General features: G+C 54.2%; 9 protein-coding genes across 9 annotated transcripts; 4 read left to right on the top strand and 5 right to left on the bottom strand.

Annotated features, from left to right (window-relative positions):
* Positions 1–1,462: 1,462 nt before the first annotated feature.
* B0H18DRAFT_355120 (uncharacterized protein) lies at positions 1,463–2,044 on the top strand (the record flags this gene model as incomplete). The annotated part of the gene is made up of 3 exons (XM_048037729.1): positions 1,463–1,582; positions 1,651–1,788; positions 1,853–2,044. Coding segments are annotated over 2 exons (252 nt in total), but the record flags the coding sequence as incomplete, so codon positions are not given.
* Positions 2,045–2,339: 295 nt separating this feature from the next.
* Positions 2,340–4,990, bottom strand: B0H18DRAFT_1089133 (Noc2-domain-containing protein; the record flags this gene model as incomplete). The annotated part of the gene is made up of 12 exons (XM_048032253.1): positions 2,340–2,375; positions 2,448–3,042; positions 3,095–3,264; positions 3,318–3,506; positions 3,558–3,671; positions 3,728–3,914; positions 3,967–4,057; positions 4,108–4,213; positions 4,264–4,490; positions 4,541–4,634; positions 4,685–4,751; positions 4,797–4,990. The coding sequence occupies 12 exons, from the start codon at positions 4,988–4,990 to the stop codon at positions 2,340–2,342; spliced, it is 2,070 nt and encodes a 689-aa protein (XP_047885031.1).
* Positions 4,991–5,563: 573 nt separating this feature from the next.
* On the top strand, positions 5,564–6,096 carry B0H18DRAFT_355044 (uncharacterized protein). The gene is made up of 2 exons (XM_048037728.1): positions 5,564–5,666; positions 5,718–6,096. Exon 2 carries the CDS (start codon positions 5,724–5,726, stop codon positions 6,048–6,050), a length of 327 nt encoding a protein of 108 aa, XP_047885030.1. The 5' UTR covers positions 5,564–5,666; positions 5,718–5,723; the 3' UTR covers positions 6,051–6,096.
* Positions 6,097–7,381: 1,285 nt separating this feature from the next.
* Positions 7,382–10,988, top strand: B0H18DRAFT_892589 (TPR-like protein; the record flags this gene model as incomplete). The annotated part of the gene is made up of 3 exons (XM_048041345.1): positions 7,382–7,818; positions 8,361–10,110; positions 10,170–10,988. The coding sequence occupies 3 exons, from the start codon at positions 7,382–7,384 to the stop codon at positions 10,986–10,988; spliced, it is 3,006 nt and encodes a 1,001-aa protein (XP_047885029.1).
* B0H18DRAFT_1061702 (Hsp70 protein-domain-containing protein) lies at positions 10,681–14,174 on the bottom strand. Its single transcript, XM_048031124.1, has 14 exons — positions 14,027–14,174; positions 13,604–13,966; positions 13,532–13,544; positions 13,457–13,471; positions 13,311–13,403; positions 13,065–13,242; positions 12,900–13,002; positions 12,295–12,845; positions 11,952–12,235; positions 11,688–11,891; positions 11,511–11,616; positions 11,314–11,443; positions 11,144–11,259; positions 10,681–11,091 (listed from the first exon to the last, which is right to left on the bottom strand). The coding sequence occupies exons 2-13, from the start codon at positions 13,815–13,817 to the stop codon at positions 11,156–11,158; spliced, it is 1,995 nt and encodes a 664-aa protein (XP_047885028.1). The 5' UTR covers positions 13,818–13,966; positions 14,027–14,174; the 3' UTR covers positions 10,681–11,091; positions 11,144–11,155.
* A 1,641-nt stretch (positions 14,175–15,815) lies between these two features.
* B0H18DRAFT_1128540 (APC amino acid permease) lies at positions 15,816–17,956 on the top strand (the record flags this gene model as incomplete). Its single annotated transcript, XM_048035341.1, has 10 exons — positions 15,816–15,947; positions 16,008–16,190; positions 16,247–16,440; positions 16,501–16,602; positions 16,658–16,749; positions 16,807–16,869; positions 16,922–17,029; positions 17,083–17,252; positions 17,305–17,703; positions 17,771–17,956. 10 exons carry the CDS (start codon positions 15,816–15,818, stop codon positions 17,954–17,956), a joined length of 1,629 nt encoding a protein of 542 aa, XP_047885027.1.
* Positions 17,957–19,560: 1,604 nt separating this feature from the next.
* On the bottom strand, positions 19,561–20,777 carry B0H18DRAFT_1128539 (uncharacterized protein; the record flags this gene model as incomplete). Its single annotated transcript, XM_048035340.1, has 6 exons — positions 19,561–19,776; positions 19,835–19,934; positions 19,999–20,112; positions 20,170–20,370; positions 20,430–20,597; positions 20,659–20,777. The coding sequence occupies 6 exons, from the start codon at positions 20,775–20,777 to the stop codon at positions 19,561–19,563; spliced, it is 918 nt and encodes a 305-aa protein (XP_047885026.1).
* A 310-nt stretch (positions 20,778–21,087) lies between these two features.
* B0H18DRAFT_354929 (uncharacterized protein) lies at positions 21,088–21,941 on the bottom strand. Its single transcript, XM_048037727.1, has 4 exons — positions 21,882–21,941; positions 21,422–21,830; positions 21,185–21,363; positions 21,088–21,117 (listed from the first exon to the last, which is right to left on the bottom strand). The coding sequence occupies exons 2-3, from the start codon at positions 21,693–21,695 to the stop codon at positions 21,263–21,265; spliced, it is 375 nt and encodes a 124-aa protein (XP_047885025.1). The 5' UTR covers positions 21,696–21,830; positions 21,882–21,941; the 3' UTR covers positions 21,088–21,117; positions 21,185–21,262.
* A 166-nt stretch (positions 21,942–22,107) lies between these two features.
* B0H18DRAFT_1061687 (uncharacterized protein) lies at positions 22,108–22,582 on the bottom strand. The gene has a single exon (XM_048031123.1). The coding sequence runs from the start codon at positions 22,440–22,442 to the stop codon at positions 22,275–22,277; it is 168 nt and encodes a 55-aa protein (XP_047885024.1). The 5' UTR covers positions 22,443–22,582; the 3' UTR covers positions 22,108–22,274.
* Between the last annotated feature and the right edge of the window lie 137 nt (positions 22,583–22,719).

The following is a 22,719-nucleotide window of genomic DNA, read 5'->3' as shown; positions in this document are numbered from 1 at the left end:
AGGGCTAAGCCAGCTCAGTATGCCAGCTGAATGGAAGCGAGCGTCGGAGATGTGTCCCCAGCCGCGGAGATCCACGCATACGACACGAGGCTCCCAAGCTTTTACACAGATAACTTACTGACGAGCCGTCCGACAGCACATCTGTGCTTCGGAGAATATTCAATAAATCAACGGCCTAGCGGTGATGAAAACCGAGCCACACGAGACACACAATTACCGCAGCGAAGAGTCGGAAAAATGCGCCACATCGTAAGAATTGATCATGGGCGAATGATGAATTAAAAATTACGACGTTCGGGCTGGTGTGAACGTGTCGCCCGGGAACTTGGTGTGAACCAGAAGTGCGAGACCTGGGCGCGCACACCAATATCAGTGTGTCGTAAACACCGCCGAAGTCATAAGCGGCAGCGCGTGTTCCGACAGAGACCATCGAAGGTCTTCCAGGAGAACGAGTGGCGAGCGTTGTCTCGTTCCCAGAATCGCCCACCGGCTCCACAAAAGCAGACGTGCATACCGCGAATAGCGCATGTGTCCGTTAAGCTGTGTCCTAGGACAAGGCGGAGAAATCATGGTGATCAGATGAAAAGAGACCGCAGTGAAAATCGATATGGCGTATCGCCATGAGGGCGGTCGCGTTCGCATATGCCGTTAGTGCATGTCTACATCGAGACCGCAGGCTGGTCTATGATGCGCGCATATGTCCTTCTACTGGATCCACCACGATGTCATCACTTGACGAGACACGGACTGATCATAATCTTGGGGCGTGATGCGGGGTGTGTTGGCTAGCGGATGAAATAGAAGACATACAGGGCAGTCGTAAGGAATGCCCACATATAGACGGGCATGTCGATGCAGAAACCCAGCATCCTTCTGAGCAGAGAACAGCTTACCGGACGCGTTATAAACAGAAGAAGCTCACGCAACCTGAGCATCATGAATTATGAATGCGGCGCATCCCGGTCACGCCTATGATTCCTGTAGCAACGATGCGGAACGTAAGACAGAACACCGGACATGGCCTGTAGCTCACATGGACGTGGAAGCGCTGCGTCATCTTGCAGGCATCTTCAACGTGTTCCGGGTCTTGTCCAGTTGTCCGCCATTCCACTGGCAGTTTGCTTACCCGAGTTGTCGTACCGTGGTTTACGACTTGAATAGATGCAGCACTCAAGCTGCCGTTTGAGTTCCTTTGACGTTGGAGACACTATTACGCGGATGTACGAGAGGAGACTGCTGCGAAGGCGATGGGCGTACATAACCTCCATGCATGTGGCGGACTCGGAGCGAGTCGGAAGGGCGTGAAGTCAGACTCAGCGCGTTGACCCGATAAGTAGCGTCTTACGTAATACCGTAGGCACGCGTTCCGGCGCTCCGACGGTTCTTGACTTCTGACCACCATGGCCACACTCAGCCAGGCCAGACAGCAGCTGCAACGCGTCGCCGCAAAATGGCCAGCTGACCCTTTCGCCCGAATCTGCAGCTCAGGAATCTCCTGGAGTCTCTGGCGAACCATCCAAATCTCACCGCGCAGGCTGTTACGGCCGCCCGTGCGCTCCAAGATGACCACTTCCTCCGCAAGGTAGGTTGAGCTTCAGTCGAGTCACCACGTCGCCATCGTGCACATTTGAAATCGCCGTTTCCTCGCAGTATCCGTTGTCAGATAGAATCCTGAAGCCGGCTTCTACGCCGCAGTATTACACACGGTTGGTCGAAGGCTACGAGAAAAGCGCGAAAGGTATCGGCAGGCCTTGGTGGAAGAGATTCTTCGGGATATGGTAATGAGAGGTCGGTCAACAACCGAAACGTCCGAGCTCTCCGCTAATATCAGACTCCTCGCTGCTTTGACCAGACGCGACTTGCCGCTTCACATGACATCTGCGTAGAAACAGGATGCGTGGCAATGTCAATCGCAATGCCGTTTGATCTCCCGCGCCGCGAACACCGACCTGCGGTCTAGCACAGGGTGTAGATGCGACGCACAAGCTCGGCCACCCTAGACTATGATTATCGTTGTCTCGGAGATTCGGACGTGGTTCGCGGAGGTTTCTGAATTTAGTTGCTGACACCTCCAAGAGCCGTCTTTAGACGCAAAGCTGTAATGACAAGTGTGCATGGATCGTAATATTCCCAGCGGCTGGTAAGCGATTCACTTCTCGAAGGTGTCGTGTGAGGCCAGCTATCGCCAGTTCTATTTCCTGGATCCCACTGACGCACACTGTCTGTTCACCAGTAGCAAGGCCAGCGCACATATGGCCGCCGTCAATGCCGCGGTCATCCGAGGTTTTCACAGATCGTCGGTGGTCTCAGTACAAATCGCGTAAGGATCTTCCCATAACTCAATCTTCCAGGATCTCGTCCGCTCCTTCTCTTGCCTGCGTTCACACATCGTCAGTCACTTCTCCTGACAGAAACACGAGAGGGCGGTGCATGTCGATGAAACGCACCTTCTCTACCAGCTTCCGGCGCTTCTCCCGTGCCTTCCTCTGTACCTTCACGTATCTACCCAGCGGCGACTCGTCCACTTTGACGCTGTTCTCCCATGCCTCCACCTCCGTCATACGGCTCGGAGTAAAGGCCACGCCCTTGCGCTTCTGTTCCGCCCACTTTGAACTCTCCTCAATGCGCTCGACCAGGACCTTGGCTACCCCGGCCTCCTTCGCCTTCCACGGGGACGCCTTCGCACCCTTGATCGCTTTTCTGAGCATCATCACAAGCGGCACAACCGTCTCCGGGAACGCGATGCTCGCGTGGACGGGCCCGCTGGCTAGGTATTCTGCCAGGAGATAGCTCGCCTCCTCCGCGAGACCTTCGTTGTACACGCGGGTCTTGAGATATTGTTGGGGGGCCCGGATGTTCGTGTCGAAGTCGAAGTGCCGGAGTGTCGAGGCCTTCGGCTTCGACGACGAGCTCATGGTTGATGTAAGGATCGGAAGGAGGGACGGCACGAGGGGCACATACGTGCGGGTGTGCTCGGTCAGGTGCAGAATCGAGCGTATGATGTGGAAGTGGAATGGGAATGAACGCGAGTTGCGGATCAGTCTATGGACGTGAGGTTAGCCATGAACATGCGGGCTACTGGGATACGACTGACTTCATGGCACCTAGCGATACTTGGACGAAAGGGTAGATGAGAGCCTTTAGCTCGCTTTCCTTGCCATTCCGCTCTGTTTGAGCTTGCGTGTCGCACGCCCGAGCCAGAACAAGTGCCCAGAAGTCCACGCAGTGCACATATTGCCAGTTATACACTTGCTTGTACGCTTCCTGTACGCGCGGTTAATATATCAACCAATTGTTGAGCGTACGAGCCGACGTACCTTGCTCTTGACTTTCATGCTGTTACGCAGATGAATAGCAAGTTGCCGGATGTATCCGAAGGCGTGCTGATACGCCGCTGCATGGTCCATGCAGTACAACTCCGATGCAGAGTTCTTCATCAGGTTGATCGACGGCAGCGTATGCACGCTAGTCGACTTGCACGAGCGCACCAGGGTGAGGTACGTGTTCTGCATGCAACTTGAGCTCGCATGTCACGGTGGTAGACAAAAACGACTTGCCTTGAGCACCAAATCCATGATAGACGCATCGGTTGCGGATGCCAATTTGCGAATAGCCAAGAATGCTGCTATCCGGACACTGTCTTCCGCGCTAGACCACAGGTCGAGGCACGCCTGTCCAGTGTGGTTTTCGGTACGATGTAGAAGGCTATGACGGGACGTGGACTCACCTTGAGGTAAACTTTGACGGCTTTGCGACTGCCCATGACGTACGGCAAGAGCTTGGAGCTCTCCGAGACAGCCATGCGTAACATCTCCGTATCACTGAGTTGTGATATGAGGTGTACGGCATTGTAGAAGTACGACAGGATGAGCTTCTGGAGTGTCTTCCATTTCGGTGTCTGCGTAGGGCCCTTCCTGCACGCAGAATGAGTACACCGTGTCGGACGAGAATCAGTGAAGCACGGACAGCTTGCCGTTGAGAGTAGCCTTACACGGGCAATGGTGATCCAAGATAATGGGCGTATACCTCAACGTCGTGACCACGAGCTTGTTGTATACTAGCAAAGGTGTCAGATCACAGGTGCCGTGGAGATCAAAACGCTCTTACTTGAGGGACTGTCGATGGTCCACGCGAGATCCTGATCTTCCTCGTTCATGTGCGCCGCGGAACGGAATGCAATAAGCAGTCGCCTTAGGGCTCGTAATGATCGTTGCTGTTCGAACAGTTGGATTATTGGCGTTCTCACTGCACAGACAGACGCACCTCCAGGAGAGCTTTTTGCCACCTCCGCAATATCTCCTTCGTCAGAACGGGTGCCTTTGCCTCCGGCGGCAGCTCCTCGTCTACGTCTTCTTCGAACTCTACATCGTTTTCGGCGCCGTCAGGGTCAAACTGCAGCAGCTCGCGATCATTTTCTTGGAGGTACTTGAAGAACTCCGGGTCCTTCTCTGCTAGCGTCGAGAGCTCAAGCATATGTGTCCGCCCTTCGCCTTAACGCAACCTCAGTAACCATTCCATCACGAGAGCTACCTGAACTCACCATCGAGGTCGTCCACAGATGCGAACGACTCGTTATCCCCGATGTCCTCGTCGTCGCTCTCGCCTTCGCTGACGTCGGACATTGGAGCATCCTCCTAGCGTAGCATAAACAAGACGGCGATAGAAGCAACCGTATGACCCGCACCTGTTCGTCCTCTTCACCCTCCATGAAGCCACCGCCAAGGAAGTCGTCGACAGACATTCCCTTTGATCTGTGTCCATGAGGAATAGGTGCTGCTAAGCGGCGATGTACTTACTGAGTTTGGCCCTCATCGTCTGAAACGTCGTCCTCAGGCTTATCCTGCGGCAGCTCCTTGCCCCTGCCCTTGCCTGCTTTCCGTTTTTCCGCTTTCTTTCTGATGTCTCGCTGCTTGCGCCTCGTCTGAATCGTCTTCTTGAGCTGTCCGCTAGCCGCAAATTTTCGCGTTGCTTTCGCAGCCTTTTTTCCCATGTCGAAGATGGTTAACTCGAAGCAGAAAGAGTAGGGGCGGCGAGGTAGTTTCCGGTTGCTCAAGCAGGGAGCGCACAAGTGGCTGAGAGCAGAAATCTACAGATCTTGCCACGTGATATACATGGTGCTTCAGCGCATCGGGATTCGGTTCAAGGTTGGCAAACGCAGCTGCGACGGTGTCGAACCTAGCTGAGACGCGGCTCCGTTGACTCTTCAGAGCTTCCATCAAAGTCACAAAAAACTTACTCGAATCCGACAGACGAAGAGTCGAGATCTAGCCATCAGCAGGCGGTTTGTGCGCTGGATTGGTGAGTCAACACGCTACAGTGTTCGATACAACGTCCCGCACAGTGAATCTTAGGCCCCCCAGCCCTGGATAGAGCCACTGGGTCTGCGTCTTGAGCTTGATATCTCCTCGGAACGCACTTGTCCTTCGGTCTTTGGCAGTCCCTTCGTGCAAACATTTGCACTGACACTTGCTATCAACTCTCGTGTATTCTCGGAGGCAAATAATTTCCGTCGGTGCGCGCGAACCAGCGCGAACCTGCACAGCGGAATTATCTCTTCGGCGAGTCTCCTTTTTCAATTGCAAACCTATAGCATGTCTACCCGCAATTTCTGTGTTATGGCGACGATCCCCGTGTCCAGTCTGTGTATATAAGGCGGCGGCGCGAAGGTACTGTCTGCATCACTCCTCGCATCTCAGCACCGTCACGCAAAGCTCAAGGCAATCATGCAGCTCCAGATTGCGACAGTGGTCGCCGCTATCCTGGCACCTCACGTATCAGCCCAGACACTTTACTCCGTGTCCTACGACTCGTCACACGACGTGGCTAGCACTCCCACCGACTCCGTGTTGTGCAGCGCCCAGCTCAACTCCGAGGGCTACGCGAACTACGGCTCCATCCCGACCTTCCCGTCTATCGGTGGTTTCTCGAACATTACTGCGAACCCCGCGTATTGCGGTCAATGCGTCGTCCTCGAATACGCGGGCAACGGGCGTGAAACTCATCAACTCGGCGGAGGGTTCGGAGTTGGTGCTCTCGGAGGAGGCGATTAACGCGCTGACGACCAATGTCACGATTCATCCGCGCGTCAATGCGCGTATTGTCCAGGGTCCGTACAACTGCTAGGAGTCGCGCATTCATCGTGAGTACTTCTGGAGATATAACCCTTATCTCTCTCGAGCTTACGCGTTGCATCCGGGACAGGTTTTACGAGGTCTGAAATATCGATCCGATTGTCAGTCTCTTCAATCGGCTGTGTGGGACTGACTCAATACATATTCTTGCCTCGTCCTTGTGCGTACCCGCTTCGGAACCTATCAAGATACCGTGATGATACATACTGTCATGTGCTCGTGCTGAGACTATCTTGCAGTGATGTGTTCTGCCTCGGCTGATACGTAGTGTTGGCGTACGAACTTCTCTGCTGTCTGGCAATGCTTATCACAGCTCTTGTAGGCCTCGCTCCTGTCGAATTTACGCCCTTGTTAGCCTAACCTGAAGTACAAGATCGGGGTGTCGTATCTAATTCCAGTCAAGTGCGTTGCACGCATCTACCTTGTCTGTGGCATCTGATAAGACGTCGTACACAGCCCTCTGCGGTGCAGACGCGCGTGTGGTCCAGCTTCCGACGATCCATCAGCCGGATAGACGCACGTCCCCGCAACATAAGACCGGGTACGCATCGTTCGACCCGCTTTCCGCATCGCTGTCGTCCTCACCCACTTACTGTTGCACTCCCCCGCTTCCCCAGTATCGTCTCCGCAACATGGGCTCTTGCCACAGTACGATCGCTCATGACGATCGTGCACTTGTCTCCGCCGGCGGACCCTCTGGACCGCCGTCCGCGGTGCCTGCGAGGATGCTGGATCCCGCTCTCGATATAGACGAGTTCAAGAGGTGAGTCACGATGGATGAGATGTCGCGTCGACGAGTAATGATCGATCGATGATACTTTTCTCAAGGCTGCTCCCGGGAGCTTGTGGTCGTAAGTACTCACCAGAGTTCAGACACCTCATCCGTGTCGTCGCTTCATCCGCACTATCCGCATCCGTGTCGTCACTCCCTCCATGTCACCGCTTGTCCTACTAATATCACGATGTTTGCGATAGACAACCTGCAACTCGCAAATGACCTGGGCTTGAAGCTCCAGGATTCGTACAACCAGACGAGAGACCTTACGTTTCTACGTAAGAGCGTTGCTGCCTTGCGAATGGCCGTCGAGCTTGCAGGGAGCCCTCAGACGAAGGCGAACTTGCTGAACAATGTTGCTGTGGCCTTGAGGCTTGAGTTCATGACCACGAGGTCTTTGTCAGTTATTGAGGAGGCCATTCAGACCTATGAACAGGCTGTGGCACTCATTGTAGATGGCCATACCAATAAGCCCATGCTGCTGAACAACCTGGCCAATGCCTATTTGTCTCATTATGGAGTTTCCTCCCAGATGGAGGATCTGGAGCAGGCCATCTCTACTGTTGAAGCTGCCATGGCCTTGACTCCTGAGGGTGATCCCCAGAGAGCTGATAGGATGGCTACCATTGGCAATTCCTATCTCACCTTGTTCATGAGGTCTCACAAGAGATCTGACATTGACAAGGCCATATCTTCACTGCAGGCTGCAGTGGACATTGCTCCAGATGAATACTATAAGAAGTCTGGCTTCCTAAATAACCTGGGTAATGCATACCAGCAATGCTTTGACAACTATGGGGATGTCTCAGACATTAGAAAGGGGATTAAGGTTTTGTGGCACATAACAAACCTTACCCCTGATGGTCATCCTGAAAAGCATATACAGCTAGGCAATCTAGGGGCAGCTTATCAGTCCCTGTTCACACATAGTCAGAATCTCTCTGACCTTGACCAAGCTGTCTCCCTGAAGCAAAAGGCTGTAGAGTTGTGTGTGAATGATGACTATAACAAGATGAAACACCTTAACAATCTTGCCAGTGCAATACAGCTGCGCTCTGTCCAGCAAAGCAGCACTTCAGACATGGTCACTGCTTTGGCTTTAAAGAGAGAGGCTGTCCAGATTGCTCCAGCAGGGAATCTCATTGAGAAATCAGCTCTATTCAGTACTTTGGCTATAATGCTGGAGGATCAGTATGAGCATACTCTGAGCTTCCCAGCCATTGAGGATGCAATTGCAACCCAAGAAAGAGCCATTGAGTACACTGCAGACTCACATGCAGATAGGGCTCTGCAGCTTGCAGTTCTTGGCAATGCATACAGGCTAAAGTTCCAGCATACAAACCAGCTTGCAGACATTGGGAAAGCCATCACCATCATGGAACAGGTCATTCACATGGTGCCCATTGATCATCCAAAAATGTCTATTTTCTGCAAGTTTTGGGAACTGCTCTGAGTGATCAATTTGAACAGACTGGACAGTTAGCTGAGATTGAAAGAGCTGTGGAAGTTCTTGAGCTAGCTGTTCAGTGCACTGAGAAGGGGAGCATGAATGCCATGTTTCCATTGAGTAATCTAGGAGTGGCTCTTGAACATCGTTTTGAGCATGTAATGGAAGTGAAGGACATAGACAGAGCAATTCTGCTGAAGCAAACTGCTTTGAGCCTTATACCTAAAACTCATAAGCATGTTGCTGGACTGTTGAGTAATCTTGGAAATTCATTCCTGCTTAGATATGAGAGATTGGAGAATGCTACAGATATTGAGCAAGCAATCCAGTATCATCAGGAAGCAGTTGAGAAGACAGATGATAGCTCAGCACAGATGACCATAAGCCTCTCAAATCTTGGTGGTGCATACCAGTGCCATTACCAACATGCTAAAGATGTGACAGACTTGCAAGAGGCTATTTCTTGCTATCAGAGAGCTATTGCATATTCAGCAGATGGTTTGGCTAACATGGCAGCCCAACTGAACAACCATGGTACTGCATGTTTTGAATATGCTCAACACACTGGGCTTGTGTCTTATCTTGATGAAGGCATCATGAGTATGCAACAGGCAGTAGATCTTGTACCTGAAGGACATGCCATGAAGCCAGCATATCTGCGCAATCTGGCTAATGCATACTTTTATCACTATCAACAGGATGAGAAAAATGTCCTTCATGCTGAAAAGGCTATTGAGCTGTTGACCCATGCTGTCCATTTGACTCCTGAGCATCATGCCAGAAAGGTTGAATGTTATCATGATCTTGGCAACATGTTCTTTGTCCAATATCAGCACACTTTAGACAAGAATGATCTTCATTTTGCCATTGTTTACCATCATTCTGCTGCAACAGCCTTCACTGGTAGTATCACAACAAGGTTTGCAGCTGCAAAGATGTGGGCACATTGTGCACACCAAGATGCTTCTCTTCAGAATGAGTGTCTGGATGCCTATAGCTGGGCATGTAGCTTGCTTCCCCAGGTCATATGGCTTGGCCTGAACATGACTGAGCAATATGCACAGATCATCTCACTCAGTGACTTTGTGAATGAGGCAGCATCTATGGCCATCATATTGAATAAGCTTGAGATTGCTGTTGAGTGGCTAGAACAAGGAAGATCTGTAGTCTGGAATCAGCTTCTGCAACTCAGGGCATCATATCAGGACCTTGATGAACAGTACCCTGAGCTGGCCAAAGAGCTCAAATCTGTGGCCCAAGCACTGGAGAAAGCCAGCATGTCTAAGCCAGAGGCAGGAGTGGCACAGAGCCCTATATTTCTCCATGAAGCTGCTGCTCATCATCATCAACTTGCTCAAAGATGGGAAACTTTGTTGAGGGACATCCAAGCAAAGCCAGGATTTCACACTTTCCTTAAGCCCAAGTCCTTTGAAGAGATATACCCTGCATGCAAGAATGGCCCTATCATTATGGTCAATGTGCACAGAATGAGATGTGATGCTCTTGTCCTTGTTTGTGGTCAACAGGGTGTTCTCCATGTTCCTCTCAGTGCATTCAGCAATAAGATGGCCAGTGATTTCCAGTATGCATTACATGCCACAATACTGCAGAGTAATATTCAGCAGAGAGAAACAAGGCAAACTAGACAAGCAAAATTTGTCTCAGCTTCTGCTCAATCAGAGCATTCTCTCAGAGAAATTTTGGCTGAATTGTGGCATCATGTTGCATGGCCAATCATCCAGGCTTTAGGCCTTCAGGTAAGCTCAAATGCTGCTCATTGGTTATTGTGAATGTATCACTGAATATACCTATATAGTGTCTTCCTGATGAACAGAAACCCCATTGTTGGTGGTGTGTTACTGGACCACTTGCTATGCTCCCCATTCATGCAGCAGGGGTATATGAGTCCAGCCTCAGGCTTGATGACCAGGTCTCAAGTTATATGGTGTCATCATACACTCCTACCTTGACATCATTGGCAAACTCACTTCATGCAGCAGCTTCAGAATTCCAAGGGCTGCTGATGATAACCCAGCCTGAGACTCCAGGTCAAGCACCCTTGTATTTTGCAAATGAGGAGCAGTCTGTTGTCATGAGACATATGAACAAGTATGATCATGATCATGCTCTAAGCACCTACCTGAGTGGATCCAGAGCTACCATTGAGGCAGTCCTTGATGATATTTCAACTTGCAGTTGGATTCATCTAGCATGTCATGGGACACAGAACTTGAAAGAACCTATCAAAAGTGCCTTCTGTCTCCATGATGGCTTCCTAGAACTGTCAACTCTTATCACAAAGTCCATACCACATGCTGAGCTTGCATTTCTCTCAGCTTGTCAGACAGCTACTGGTACACCTGAGCTCTCAGAGGAAGCAGTTCATCTAGCAGCTGGCATGCTGTTTGCTGGATTCAAATCTGTCATTGCTACCATGTGGTCAATCAGGGATGAGGATGCCCCAGTCGTCACAAATGGGGTGTATTCTTACCTGTGCAAGGATCAGAGACCTCAAGGTACCATGTCTGCATTGGCTCTCCATATGGCTGTGAATAGGCTTAGGGAGGAGATTGGGACCATGGACAATGATGCTGCTCTACTTGCCTGGGTTCCTTTCATTCATGTAGGACTGTAGCCAAAGATGTAGTGTGTCTCTCGATATGTAATACTAGTGATGTCTCAATTTGCTGTGTTGATCATAACCGTTGAGGATGCCAGTGCAGGATATTCAAACGAGGCTGTAGGTGAATCAACATCGAATCAGACGTTCAAAGCTGCGATCGGGCTCACACGACAGGAATATTAAAGCTCGCGGATTGCATCGACGACGACTTCTTCCGCAGAGTTCGTATCGTCAGCACGGGCGAAGAGATCCCTCACCGCGTACCACAGATTGTCTAGTTTCTCTGCAAGGGTGTCGGTCATCGTTCATGTAACACTGAACGGACACGAGTACGCACCACACAGCTTCATCATGAACATGATGTGGTGGGCCCGGGAATCCAACGATTGTGGAGGTACGTCCACTGGTCGTGTGGCTAGGCAGTCGCTGCATGGAGGTGTTTTCTCGGCGATGGTTGGTGTAGGTCGCTAAAATCCGCGCATGAGTACGTCCGCAACCCGCGCTTCCACGAGAAATGAATGCATGAAGGCGTACATCGATCGAACAAGATCCCTCCTCCGCCTCCTCAACCATCCTCTGGATCTCATCATCCGTCGGCCTACTCTTCTCGTTGGTGATTGAGACAGAGGCCGAGTGGCCGCTGGCGCGTATACATCTGCAGTCAGCGTCTACGCTACTCAGATTGCGACTGCAGCGACTCAACGAGCGCACCTGTCCTCATCCATCGCGGTGACCTGTAAGACGCCGTCCTCGTCCATGTCGAGCGTCAACACGATCTTCAGGACGCCAGCCGACGCGGACGCGATGTCTGTGAGCTCGAGGGAACAAAGGTGACGGTTGTCCTCCGCGCGGAAGTTTTCCCCTTCGTGTACTTTGATCGTGACAGAGGTCTGATTGTCTGCCGCTGTCGAGAATCTGACCGAGCTTATGTTAGAAAATCAGCCCATCAGACATGATCGTGAGTGGGATTCAGACAGTTTTTGTCTCCTCGTGGGCAGAACAGTGTTCCGAGACACGACCGGGACTGTGCGCCCGCCGTCCGCCTCAACGCCAACAGAGAGAGGCGCAATGGACATGGCCAATATGCATGAGTTGTCGCTCCAACCAATTCCAGAGATGATGGCAGCTGTAACTGCCGCCCCAGACACGATCACTTCGTCGGGCTCCATTCCGGGGATGACCAGCGGTTCCTTGTTCATGTGCGATGTGACGAGCTGGCGGATGTACTGGATACGGGAGGCGCCGCCGATCAGGAGGATCTAGCAAGTATTAGGTGACGACTCTGGACTGGGACGAGGCCAAAACTTAGCGGACATACGCGATCCACAGTATCCTTCGTCCTGTTTGCTTCTTGGAGCACTCTGTCGATGTATTCGACGGTTCGATTGAAGAGATCCCCACTGAGCGCCTCGAACTGGGTCCTTGTCAACGTTTCTTCGATCGGAGGAACATCTTGCGAGACCTCGATGCGGATGGAGGTATTGTCTCTGCTTGAAAGCGCCTCCTTCGCGTGCTGGGCTGTCCATCTGAGCCGTTGCATCTGAGCCGTGACTTCTATCACGTCCTCCCCCAACATCGCCGCATGCTTCTGCACCCAATACCCAACCAGCCGCTCGTCAAACTCCCGCCCCCCAACATCCGAGTTACTCGAGATCGCTAGGATCTCGAAGACACCATCATCCACGCTAAGCAGGGTGATGTCCAGCGACCCGCCGCCGAGGTCGACCACGAGCGCAGCATATTCCCCGCCCTCCTGGTCGAGACCGTATGCCACGGCGGCAGCCTGAGGCTCGTTTACCACTCGAAGGACGGTCAGGTTGGCGAGGGACGCGGCGTCTCTGATGGCGTGGCGCTGGGCGTCGTTGTAGTCTGGTGGCGCAGGCGTGAAAGGCGATGACGGGCGAGAGGAGGGACGGGACGTACAGGCAGGGACAGTCAGCACGGCGTCAGTGACGCTCGATCCAAGATAGGCCTCCGCGCCGGCTTTGAGGGAGGCTAGCATTGTCGCAGTGAGGGATTCTGGTGTCTGTGACAGGCAGCATGTGTATGAACCTCAGCGGTGAGTTGATGGGCGAGGGTGCTACTCACAAACTCATGCATCGTCCCGTTCTGCTCTACCCGGAGGACGGGCTTTCCCTCACGTTCCAAAACCGGAAACGGCCAGCGCCCGATGACTCGTTGCACGTCTGGGTCGTCGTACTTGCTCCCGAGAAGGGCATTGAAGTCGGAGATGTGGTCGGGGAGAGTGTCGACCGGGTCGTATACCCTACGATTGACGTGCATCATTAGAGTGCGGACGCGGTGAGAGCACATGCACCAGAGGATAAAGCGTACTGTGGCAGCCCGTCGACGAAGTGAACGAGGGAGCGCGTCGCTCGCTGGCCGAAAGAGTTCGGGATGGCTTGTACGCTGCCGTTCTGATGTACGCTGCGCGTTGAGTTAGGCTCGTACGGCCATAATGAGAGGGAGCTAATACTCACGCCACACGGCTGTATCTGCGTAAGAACCAGAGTGAGGACGAATGCAGAGGATCCCCATTGTTACTGGCCACTCACGTTGCTCCGATATCTTCGGCGAGGCGGATGTGTAAGCTATGTCTCCCTCCGGAGAATCTGTGCAAGACTGACCTATGCCAATGACGGCGCCATAGGATAGCGTAGTTGGATCCGCGGCCTCTGTTCGCGCGTTTGCCATGGGAGAACAGAGTAGTGCGCATGCTACCAACAGGAGGAGCTTGAAGGCCAGTGAGACTCCGAATGGCCGCCGTGGTTGCGTTCGGGCCCGCCTTCGAGCTCGCGTTACGATGGGCAGACGGCGGCTTGTTCGACGAAGAACAGACATGGTCGAGTAGGGATAACGACACGATATGTTGGCAAGCTTCAGCGCGGGGAATGGTCTCCATCCATCATACTAGGTATGTAGTATATGTACCGACGCAGCGCGCGCGCGTGTGTACGTGTAGTCAAGTCGTGGTTCAATGGCCTTGCGTCCTGCAATGCAATGAGTAGCCACGTCAGTGCTGCCACTATCAATACTCTGCTGTGACGTGCCGTCAACGCGCGATACACGTCAGCTACCACCATGATGGTCACAGCGTACGATTCGTCCGACGCGACGCCTGCATGCGCTAATGAGGTATCCAGAGCGCGTACGCGGGATGAGAAGTTAGAACATTATAGACTTGACACAGACCAGACCTGAGGGGGAGCGACTCGAGAACGAGAACGAGAACGAGTCGACGCCACTTGAAGTTGACAGAGTCACATGCAGCGTCGGGAATTCCCATTCGTGGACAGGAATGAGTCGGACTAGCGCCGACATCTGTCTTGCGCAATATCGCGCATTCCTCCGCCATGTAGTAGTACTATCCGCTATATACATAAATAGAGTGACCGTAGTCGGAAACTACTGTGACACCCTTCTCCATCACCATGCATTTTCAAGATGTTTGCGCTCAACTTGAACCTTTGCTTCAAGTTGCAATTAACTGAATACAGACAGCTTCTGTTCTGCCAGCTGCCTACCTCTGCCTAGAACCGGGCGGGAAGTCAACTAACAACGAAGCATCGCAGATGTGCTACGCGAAGGATCTGAATCGATGCACGTCGTCGACACTCCGATCGCCCGCTGCCAATCCCAGTCACGGTGCTTCTATTCGAGTTCTCGGTACGCCATAATCCGGCTCCGACACCTACGCGCATACATATATAAGGAGAGTCGCTGCTACCCAACTGCAACCTCGTCGTCTCCCCGCTGTCACGCTCTCTCTCAGACTAGTTCAAGTAGATTCGACCGAACAGTATGGAAGAGCAGTATGCCGGGACAGAGGTCGTCAAAGCACGTCTCCTCAGGATCCGCGAGTTGCGTGCATGGAACTGCGAGGTCTAAAACCCGAACTGCGTTACGTCTCCGAGGCCGAGGTCGCGCGGACTGATTCGTGGTATGTTCCAACCGCCTGTACGCCGCTATATATGTTATTGCTCACTGCAAATTGCAGGATGAAGCGCCTCCGAGTCACTCCGAAGGACATTCAAGGACTAGTAAGGTTGATGAAATTGGACCTTTCCCTTGTCAATGCCAATATGGGCTGGTGGTCGACTCAACCGGTCAAGCCTCCGTTCAACCCAAGGTCACCGTTCCTCCTCCGCCGGCGGCTCTGCGAGTCTTGAGCGCTTTAGCGCTGTGGCGGGTTGTTAGATCTCCATATCGGGCTCGCGTTTTATGCGATCGAATCATCGAAAGGCAATCGAACTTGGAGAGTGCGTGTCGATGTTCATGCCGTCTCTCTCACCTCTCGCATACTTACACCCACGGCGTTGACCAGTTGAGGCCCTGTCAAATACGACACAACCGCAGCCACCCGAGGGCCGACAGGAATTTGCACAGCCCCCATGATACCCCGCATACGCTTCCTCTTTCCCACCGCCCGTCCACCGCAGCTCGCTCTCCTGGCCGTCAAATTGTCAGATGCTCCTGTATCTCCACCCAGTTGATGACGGCCGACAGAACCTATTTTCAGCGTACCGCCGACGTCCTTATCTTAGCGGGGAGAGCCCATGCTGGTGGTCCCGCATCGAAGCGCGGGGGAAGACGCCAGATAAGACGTTGGGCGCACCCGGAGACAGCTTCGGCTCCCATCTCCTCTCTGACGCAAACGGGCGACTGGTCGAGTCTTGCGCGCGCCGGTTCTCGAGTTCCGTGCCTTGGATCACCCTGCGACTCTTAAGGCTTCCTCTCTTCTTGCGCGCAACGGCACACGACTTTGCTTGCACGCCCGACTGCTCAGCTGTGGACCTCGTTTGACGACGCTCGCGAACGGACGACCTTATACGCACCATCATGCCGACCGACATAGAAAAGACCCACTCAAACGTTGCACCCGCCCAGACGAACATCGCCGCGGCGGATGAAGCGCTCCTTGCGAGCCTCGGGTACAAGCAGGAGTTCAAACGGGAGTTTACAGGGCTCGAGGTGCGTCAACGTGCTCTTCGCAGCACCTTCGCCAGTTATTCACGTTGGAACCATTCGCAGACTTTTGGCATCGCGTTTAGCATCATCGGGCTGCTCCCGTCAATAGCGTCTGTGCTCGTGGACTCTTTGCCAAATGGAGGAGCAGCGGCGATGGTCTGGGGCTGGCTCGTGGCGAGCTTCTTCATCCTCCTCGTTGGGATGGCCATGGCGGAACTCGCCAGCGCAGCGCCAACGTCTGGTGGAGTACGTTTCGCGCTATTAACTGCCGATTTTTCCTCAGTTGATCACTTACGGTGCAGCTGTACTTTTGGACGCACTCCCTGTCCTCGCCGCGCTGGCGGAACCTGCTCGCGTGGATTGTCGGGTACGCGAACACGATCGGGTCCATTGCGTCGATCGCGTCGATCGACTGGGGGTGTGCGGTGCAGGTGATGGCCGCTGCGTCCATCGGGTCGTCCGGCCAGAGCTTCTCCGCGACCTCGGGACAGGTGTAGTGCGTCTTACTTCCGCCGAACATCCATGGCATTAGATCACTGACTGGATGGGATGGCAGTGGGGTGTACGCGGCGATCGTGATTTCGCACGCGGTGATCTGCTGTTTGGGCACGAAGATCCTTGCGCGGCTGCAGACGCTCTATGTCGTGTTGAACGTCCTGTGAGAACGTGGTTTGTGGCAGATGCGTGAAGTGTGTAGGCTGACGGCGTGATAGGCTTTGTTTGGCGGTGATCATCGCGCTGCCGGCTGCTACGCCCAAGGAGTACCGGAATACTGCGGCGTATGCGTTCGGCAACTTCACTAATCGTATGCAGCAGTTCCTTGCCGTCATCCTCCGTCCGTTACTCATCCGCGTTAATATAGTGAACGGTTGGACAGACGGCTACGCGTTCATTCTGTCTTTCCTTGCGCCGCTATGGACAATTTGTGCGTCTGTCATATCCAAGGCTCGCCTCAAACTTGCTCAATAGCTTTACAGGCTCGTTCGACTCTAGTGTACATATTAGCGAAGAGGCAAGTAACGCAGCGATAGCTGTACCTTGGGCGATCGTGTACGCCATCGGGATTGCCGGCGTCCTCGGCTGGGGTTCGTACGTTCCATGCATTGCGAGAATGCTATCACTGACGCTCTGTTCTCAGCAATTAACGTCGCGCTGGCGTTCTGCATGGGCACGGACCTCGACGGGATACTGTCGTCTCCGGTGGGCCAGCCCATGGCGCAGATATTCTTCAACGCGTTCGGACAGAAGGGCACGCTAGCGCTGTGGTCGTTCGTCGTGCTCGTACAGTACATGATGGGGTCGTCCATGGTGCGCCTCGCCTCCTTCCGAGCCCCACGTCCCTCTCACCGAGCCCGCACAGGTCCTCGCGGCGTCCCGCCAGTCCTTCGCGTTCTCGCGCGATGGAGCGCTCCCGTTCTCGTCCTGGCTGTACCGCATGAACACCTTCACCGGCACGCCCGTCAACACCGTCTACTTCACGTGCGCCTTCGCGCTCCTGCTCGGGCTCCTCGTCTTCGCGGGCCCCGCGGCGATCAACGCGATCTTCTCCCTGTCCGTCGTCGCGCTCTACGTCGCGTACGCGATCCCGATCGCCGCGCGGTTCCTGGGCGAGAACGACTTCCAGCCGGGCCCGTTCAGCTTGGGACGGTGGGGCGCGCCGGTGGCGGCTATCGCGGTCGCGTGGATGGCGTTCATGGGCATCGTGTTTCTGTTCCCGACGACGCCGCAGACGGACGTGGCGGATATGAATTACACTGTCGTACGTCTTCATCCTGTGTCAGCCCTCCAGTGAGGCGTGTTGCTCATGCATGGGTTGTATGGCGCAGGTCGTGCTCGGCGGGGTACTGATATTGTCGCTGGTGTGGTACTACTTCCCGGTGTATGGCGGCGTGCATTGGTTCACGGGCCCTGTGTCGACGATCGAGCGGACCGCGGCGAACTCGCAGAGGCAGAGCGAGGATACGGTGGAGAAGCAGAAGGGCGGCGTGTACGTCGCGGAGCAGAACGCATGACGGAAAACGTGCAGCGAAGGGGGGACTGTAGACATGACGAAGGGGATGGGTGTAATGATAGACAGGTTTCTTGCTAATACCACGCACGTTGAGTAGGTCGTCGACGGTCGGCGGCCCCTCAGCTAGCCTTGAACTATGTACAGGCGTGCGGTTGCTTCCAACTTGAAGCACGGCAACGACAGAGGACGTGAATAAAAAAGTGATCACTACATACTGTACTTGCTCGGTTGTTTACCCTTCCGATACCTACAGCAACGCGGACGGCTCGGACTCGACGACGGCGTGCCATCGTTCTACGAATCACTGGCTTCATAACGATCAAGCCTCCATGAGTCCAGCAGTGCTGCGGACCCGTGGTGAGACCGTCACCTCCCACTGGCAACACTGGTAGACCCAAGCTCGAGTCGAATGGGTCTCGACTCACATAATGCTCTATCCGCTATCTGACTCCGAGTCCGAACGCTGAGGTCCTGGCAGTCGGAATCATGAGACGAGCTGCTGCCTTCCAGCGCAAACGTCGCGGATGAATACTCATAATATCTTGGCATCACCACAGGGTATACGAGGCGCTGCCCATCCACTTAAAGTATGTATATAGGGCGTCCGAGTGTCGAAGTGAAGACGGAGGAGGGCTGGAGGAGGGCGGCGCGGTGGCGGCTGGAGCTACGGTGTTACCCGTGGCTGACAGGTCAGACAAGGATATCCTGAGGCACGAAGGTTGAAGGAATTGTCTACGTCTGCCTGGGGAGACTAGCTGACAACGCCGATCGAGGCGCATCTAGATTCTATACCAAGTACTGCAACAGTCCAGCAGACAGGTACTTAGTACTCCGTGCCAGACAGCAAGATAACCTCGATCGTTCTCACTATTCGCGTACTACGACAGTATAATATGTGGCAGTCCGACGATGAAGGTCAATGAGAACGGGCTGACGTGGGCAGGCTACGATAGATCCTCAAGTGAGCGGATCCCGACCACCTGCTGTCAGCGATGCGTACGCGCTCTTGAATGTACATTCCAACTTTTCCAAGCGCCTGCCCAGACGGGTTGACGTAGGAGCATGCTCAGCTTCCGCGACGCGAATCACGAGGAACGCGACCTTGATCCCCAGCACTGCGACATTCTCACAGCTGGCGCATCCCTGCGACTGAACCCAGCCCGCACATGCTCGAACGCACCACCATCTCCCGCACGCCTGGACGAGGCGCGACTGCAGCCGCCTGACGCTGCGCGGGATGGCGATGTGCGCATGTGGTTCGCTGAGATAACCTTCAGTAAGTCTGCCTTTAAACCGTCGAACTTCGACCGGAAAGGACGACTGACCAGCTCTCCGACGGCAATTTGACTTTCCTCATGTGCGTCCCGCATATCTCACACCATACCATGTGTTCCGCATGGTGCCAATGGATCCCGTAAGTGTCTGTGGAATGAACGTCCGGGTTGCATTCTCGGGGTGCAGTCGCTTACTTTACAGGCAACCTTGCCGTCGTTTGCATGACCAGCTATGCCTGCAGTGTTCTCCTGGCCCTCCGTCGCGTTTTCGCCGTCGCTTTGCAGATCACCACGCTTCCGGCCGTTTTGATGGCCGCAGTCGTGCACGTCTTTAAAGTGAACTACGACGGCTTCTGCTGTCCCAGAGTATGAACAGCCCTCCCAGCGGCTGGGGCACGTATGGCGCGGGGCATGGGCGCGCGTCCTCATCCTCCTCGCCGCCTGCGCTCCATCTGCACTTGCGACCGGATCCTGCAGCAGCGGAGGGACGTGTGTCGGAAGTCTCGTTGGGAATCCCGTCGAACCCACTGTCGAGTTGGTGATGCGGCTGGTACACAGCATGAACGAAGCTATGTACGAAGTGTCCGTCCTGGATGGGCACCGACGGAACAACGGGCATATAGGGCACGCCCGAAGTGTGAGACCGAATGGGTTCGGAAGGTTTCATATCCTTGCCTGTTTGCGACGCGCGGCTCGTCCACCACCCTATAATGCGGAGAAATGGCTGTCAACCTCTGGAACGAAGGGGATACACGATGCGGCTACGTACGGTATGTCGAACGGCAGGGGAAGAAACGCGATGCTCGGGTCTGCTCCTACAAACGGCCCGACGTAGGCATTTGTCACGAGCGGAGGCATGGGACCTCGCGTGTTTGATGGTGAGCTAGTCCATAGTAACTCCATCAGCGAAGATCTCCGATGAAGCATCTGTTGTGCCTACATTCTGCCCATCCCTCGCTCCTGTATAGCTAGTCCTTCCCAAGTTATTCGTGAGGACGACGCCGCGGGCTGACGTTGTCGTACTTCGTAGCCAAAAGGGACCGTCGAGGTCGCCTGCCCCGGAGCGACGTCCGTGATACTTGTGGGGTTCGCACTCCGTTGCTTGGTACGAGCGCGGAGCTCACGCCCCTTGGCACGACTGCTGATGATGAAGCAATGTTAGAGACAATAGTGTGTGTGCAGAACGAGACACTTACGTACACTGCCTTTCGAGTGCTTCTTACTCCGTGTGAGGAGACTGGAGCCTCAGAGCCAGATGCCGTCGGCGGCTGTGAGCCCACGTCGTGGTATAGTCCATCCACGACGGATTCCACTTCTTCGTCCGTGATCGGGAAGTCCGAGGCGAAGCCAGGTTCTGACAGAAACGCACTGACAATCAGCGGTTGACAAAGGTGAGATAAGACTGAGGACTCTCGCTCCGAATACGTACAAGGGCTCTTCGCAGTGGTTCGAGTGATGAACGGAGGTGTCGCGATTGAACCCCATGCAGCGCCGGTCGAGGCCGATAGTGGGACTGAGGGGGGAAGTGAATGGTGAACTGCCTCCCATAGTCCGTTGATAGGTTCTGGTTAAGAGGAATGGTGACTAGTTCGTCGGGAGTCGGGAGTCGCGTTCTGAGCGTGCGGACGGTCATTGCTTGAGATACGGAAGACAGACGGACGGGCTATACGCGCGGTATTTGAGGTCTGGTGAGAGGCTCAAACGCGGGCAGGGGTGTGCCCGTTCATGGACAATGCACACAGAGGGTGGAGCTTTCGCCACCCGGGACGCGACATTGCAAGGGACGTCCTGCAATTGTTCGCCTCAGCGGGAACGTCTGACAAACACACAGAGCGTTCTCGGCTTCGAGTCAAAGAGGTCGTGGTTCGACAGAGTGCCACTCAGTAGCCTACCAGAATGCAAGGGGGTTTTGGCTTTCCATAAGGGTATGTGGATCGGACTGCCGGCGAGCGCACCATCGTGATGTGTGGTCACGGAGAACGATCGCGCCTGGATCGTCGACGACTGTGGGTGAGGCAAGGCCGCGGGTGTGTTCAAGATCGGCATGAAGATCGTCGTCCTTCCGAATCGCCCGTCTTGCGTGGCGTCACGAAAAGCTCATAAATGAAAGACACGAGAGGTGTTTGATCCGAATCTAGTCAGAGGAGGAGACGTGAATCATTGAGGAGTACGGAGAAGACATGGAACCATACCCCAGATGCCTATGTCACGGCAGTGCCAGTGGGAGACACTAGATAATATGAAATCGACGGCGTCGCTTGACACACCGTATGCGCCCGGTCGCCAAACCTCTTCTTGATCGTCATGACCCTGCTGGTGGGCAGGCAGTCTCTGTATTATTATATGAGTGGAATGTCTAGCTGACTGACACTGGCAGTCGCGCTGACGTGGCATATGCTCCGTTGGGTAGGGCGACTTGCAGAGGGTGGCATCGCTTCGATAGCCAGTACACCAGTAGGATTGCATAGACAACCCAAGATCGTTCCCCGCGAGACGAGGTCTTCACTGGACGTCGATGTTCTGCACGGCGTACTGTGCTGCCGTACGGAGCTCGCAAATCGGCGCAGAGAACCTTGTTTCACACTTGAGGACTTCACGATCCTTGCCGAAATCAGTGGAGAGCGATTTGTTGAAGTGGACGGGCGACTCGACTCTTGGGCTAGATGTTGTCTTGAGAGGGTCGTACATTAAACCTAGTGGAAACCGTAGCAGACCGTAGCTTGCACCAGGTCGCCTCGAGGAGGAGGAGGAGGAGGGTATTCAACCATTTAGTCACGACATCGAAGCCGCCAGCTGAGAGTTCTCGGCGTCTTCCGACAATTGTCCGAAGCGCGTCTTGGGCGCGTCGCACTCGCTCCTCCTCCTCCTCCTCCTCCTCGTCGCTTTACTTACTTCCACCGACGACAGCGAGCCTCAGCGAGGTCCGAAGACTTCCGGGCCCCTTCTCCTCGTCGCCGTGACCCTATTTTTACGGGACGCGTATACGTACAGCCAGCGGTCACCATTCACGTAGCCTTTCCGTCCAGGACAGCGCTGACCTCAAGCTCAAGAGATCCGCCTCTGCCACGCACTCCTGACTACCCACCAGGATGCTAGATTATGATGGTCTCGACATAATGGTTCTCTCAATTTGAAGAATCCAGAACCATGCCTCGTCATCAGACTTAATCCACGTATCTTTGTTCTTCTCGCGCCCGGTATTGTCATGCCCATCCGCTGCCAATTCGACTAACTACTCTCGCGAGACTTCGTGTCACACAAGTCAGGTGCATACTTGTAGCATCGACTGACCGGCGGCGGGTCGACATGGAGAACGGCATTCATCAAGATATTGTGACTGAACGCATCCCGCCTGACTTTTTCGAGCCCCACGCACGATCGAGCGTAGTGCTTGACTTTCCTAACCTCGCTCTCCCCCGCTACCACAACGCAGGCCGCGAGCGATCAACCACGCCCTGTTCTCCCGACTACATGCGTTTCATCCACGGTG

This window comes from Fomitopsis serialis (assembly GCF_022376445.1).
Source record: "Fomitopsis serialis strain Sig1Antser10 chromosome Unknown B0H18scaffold_321, whole genome shotgun sequence".
Taxonomy (NCBI): Eukaryota; Fungi; Basidiomycota; class Agaricomycetes; order Polyporales; family Fomitopsidaceae; genus Fomitopsis; species Fomitopsis serialis.
Note: the sequence above shows the minus strand (reverse complement) of the source record. Positions and strands in the feature narration are given on the sequence as shown.

Excerpts from the sequence above, each read along its gene's own strand:
- B0H18DRAFT_1061702 (XM_048031124.1), bottom strand. The coding sequence starts at position 13,817 with ATGTCTGTTCTTCGTCGAACAAGCCGCCGTCTGCCCATCGTAACGCGA. Across the intron at positions 13,243-13,310 it reads TTCGTCGACGGGCTGCCACA|GGTATACGACCCGGTCGACA; the intron begins GTACGCTTTATC and ends CGTCAATCGTAG. Across the intron at positions 11,260-11,313 it reads GTTCATGATGAAGCTGTGTG|AGAAACTAGACAATCTGTGG; the intron begins GTGCGTACTCGT and ends ACACCCTTGCAG.
- B0H18DRAFT_355044 (XM_048037728.1), top strand. The coding sequence starts at position 5,724 with ATGCAGCTCCAGATTGCGACAGTGGTCGCCGCTATCCTGGCACCTCAC.
- B0H18DRAFT_1061687 (XM_048031123.1), bottom strand. The coding sequence starts at position 22,442 with ATGGGCATGACAATACCGGGCGCGAGAAGAACAAAGATACGTGGATTA.
- B0H18DRAFT_354929 (XM_048037727.1), bottom strand. The coding sequence starts at position 21,695 with ATGCAATCCTACTGGTGTACTGGCTATCGAAGCGATGCCACCCTCTGC. Across the intron at positions 21,364-21,421 it reads CCGTGACATAGGCATCTGGG|ATTCGGATCAAACACCTCTC; the intron begins GTATGGTTCCAT and ends TCCTCTGACTAG.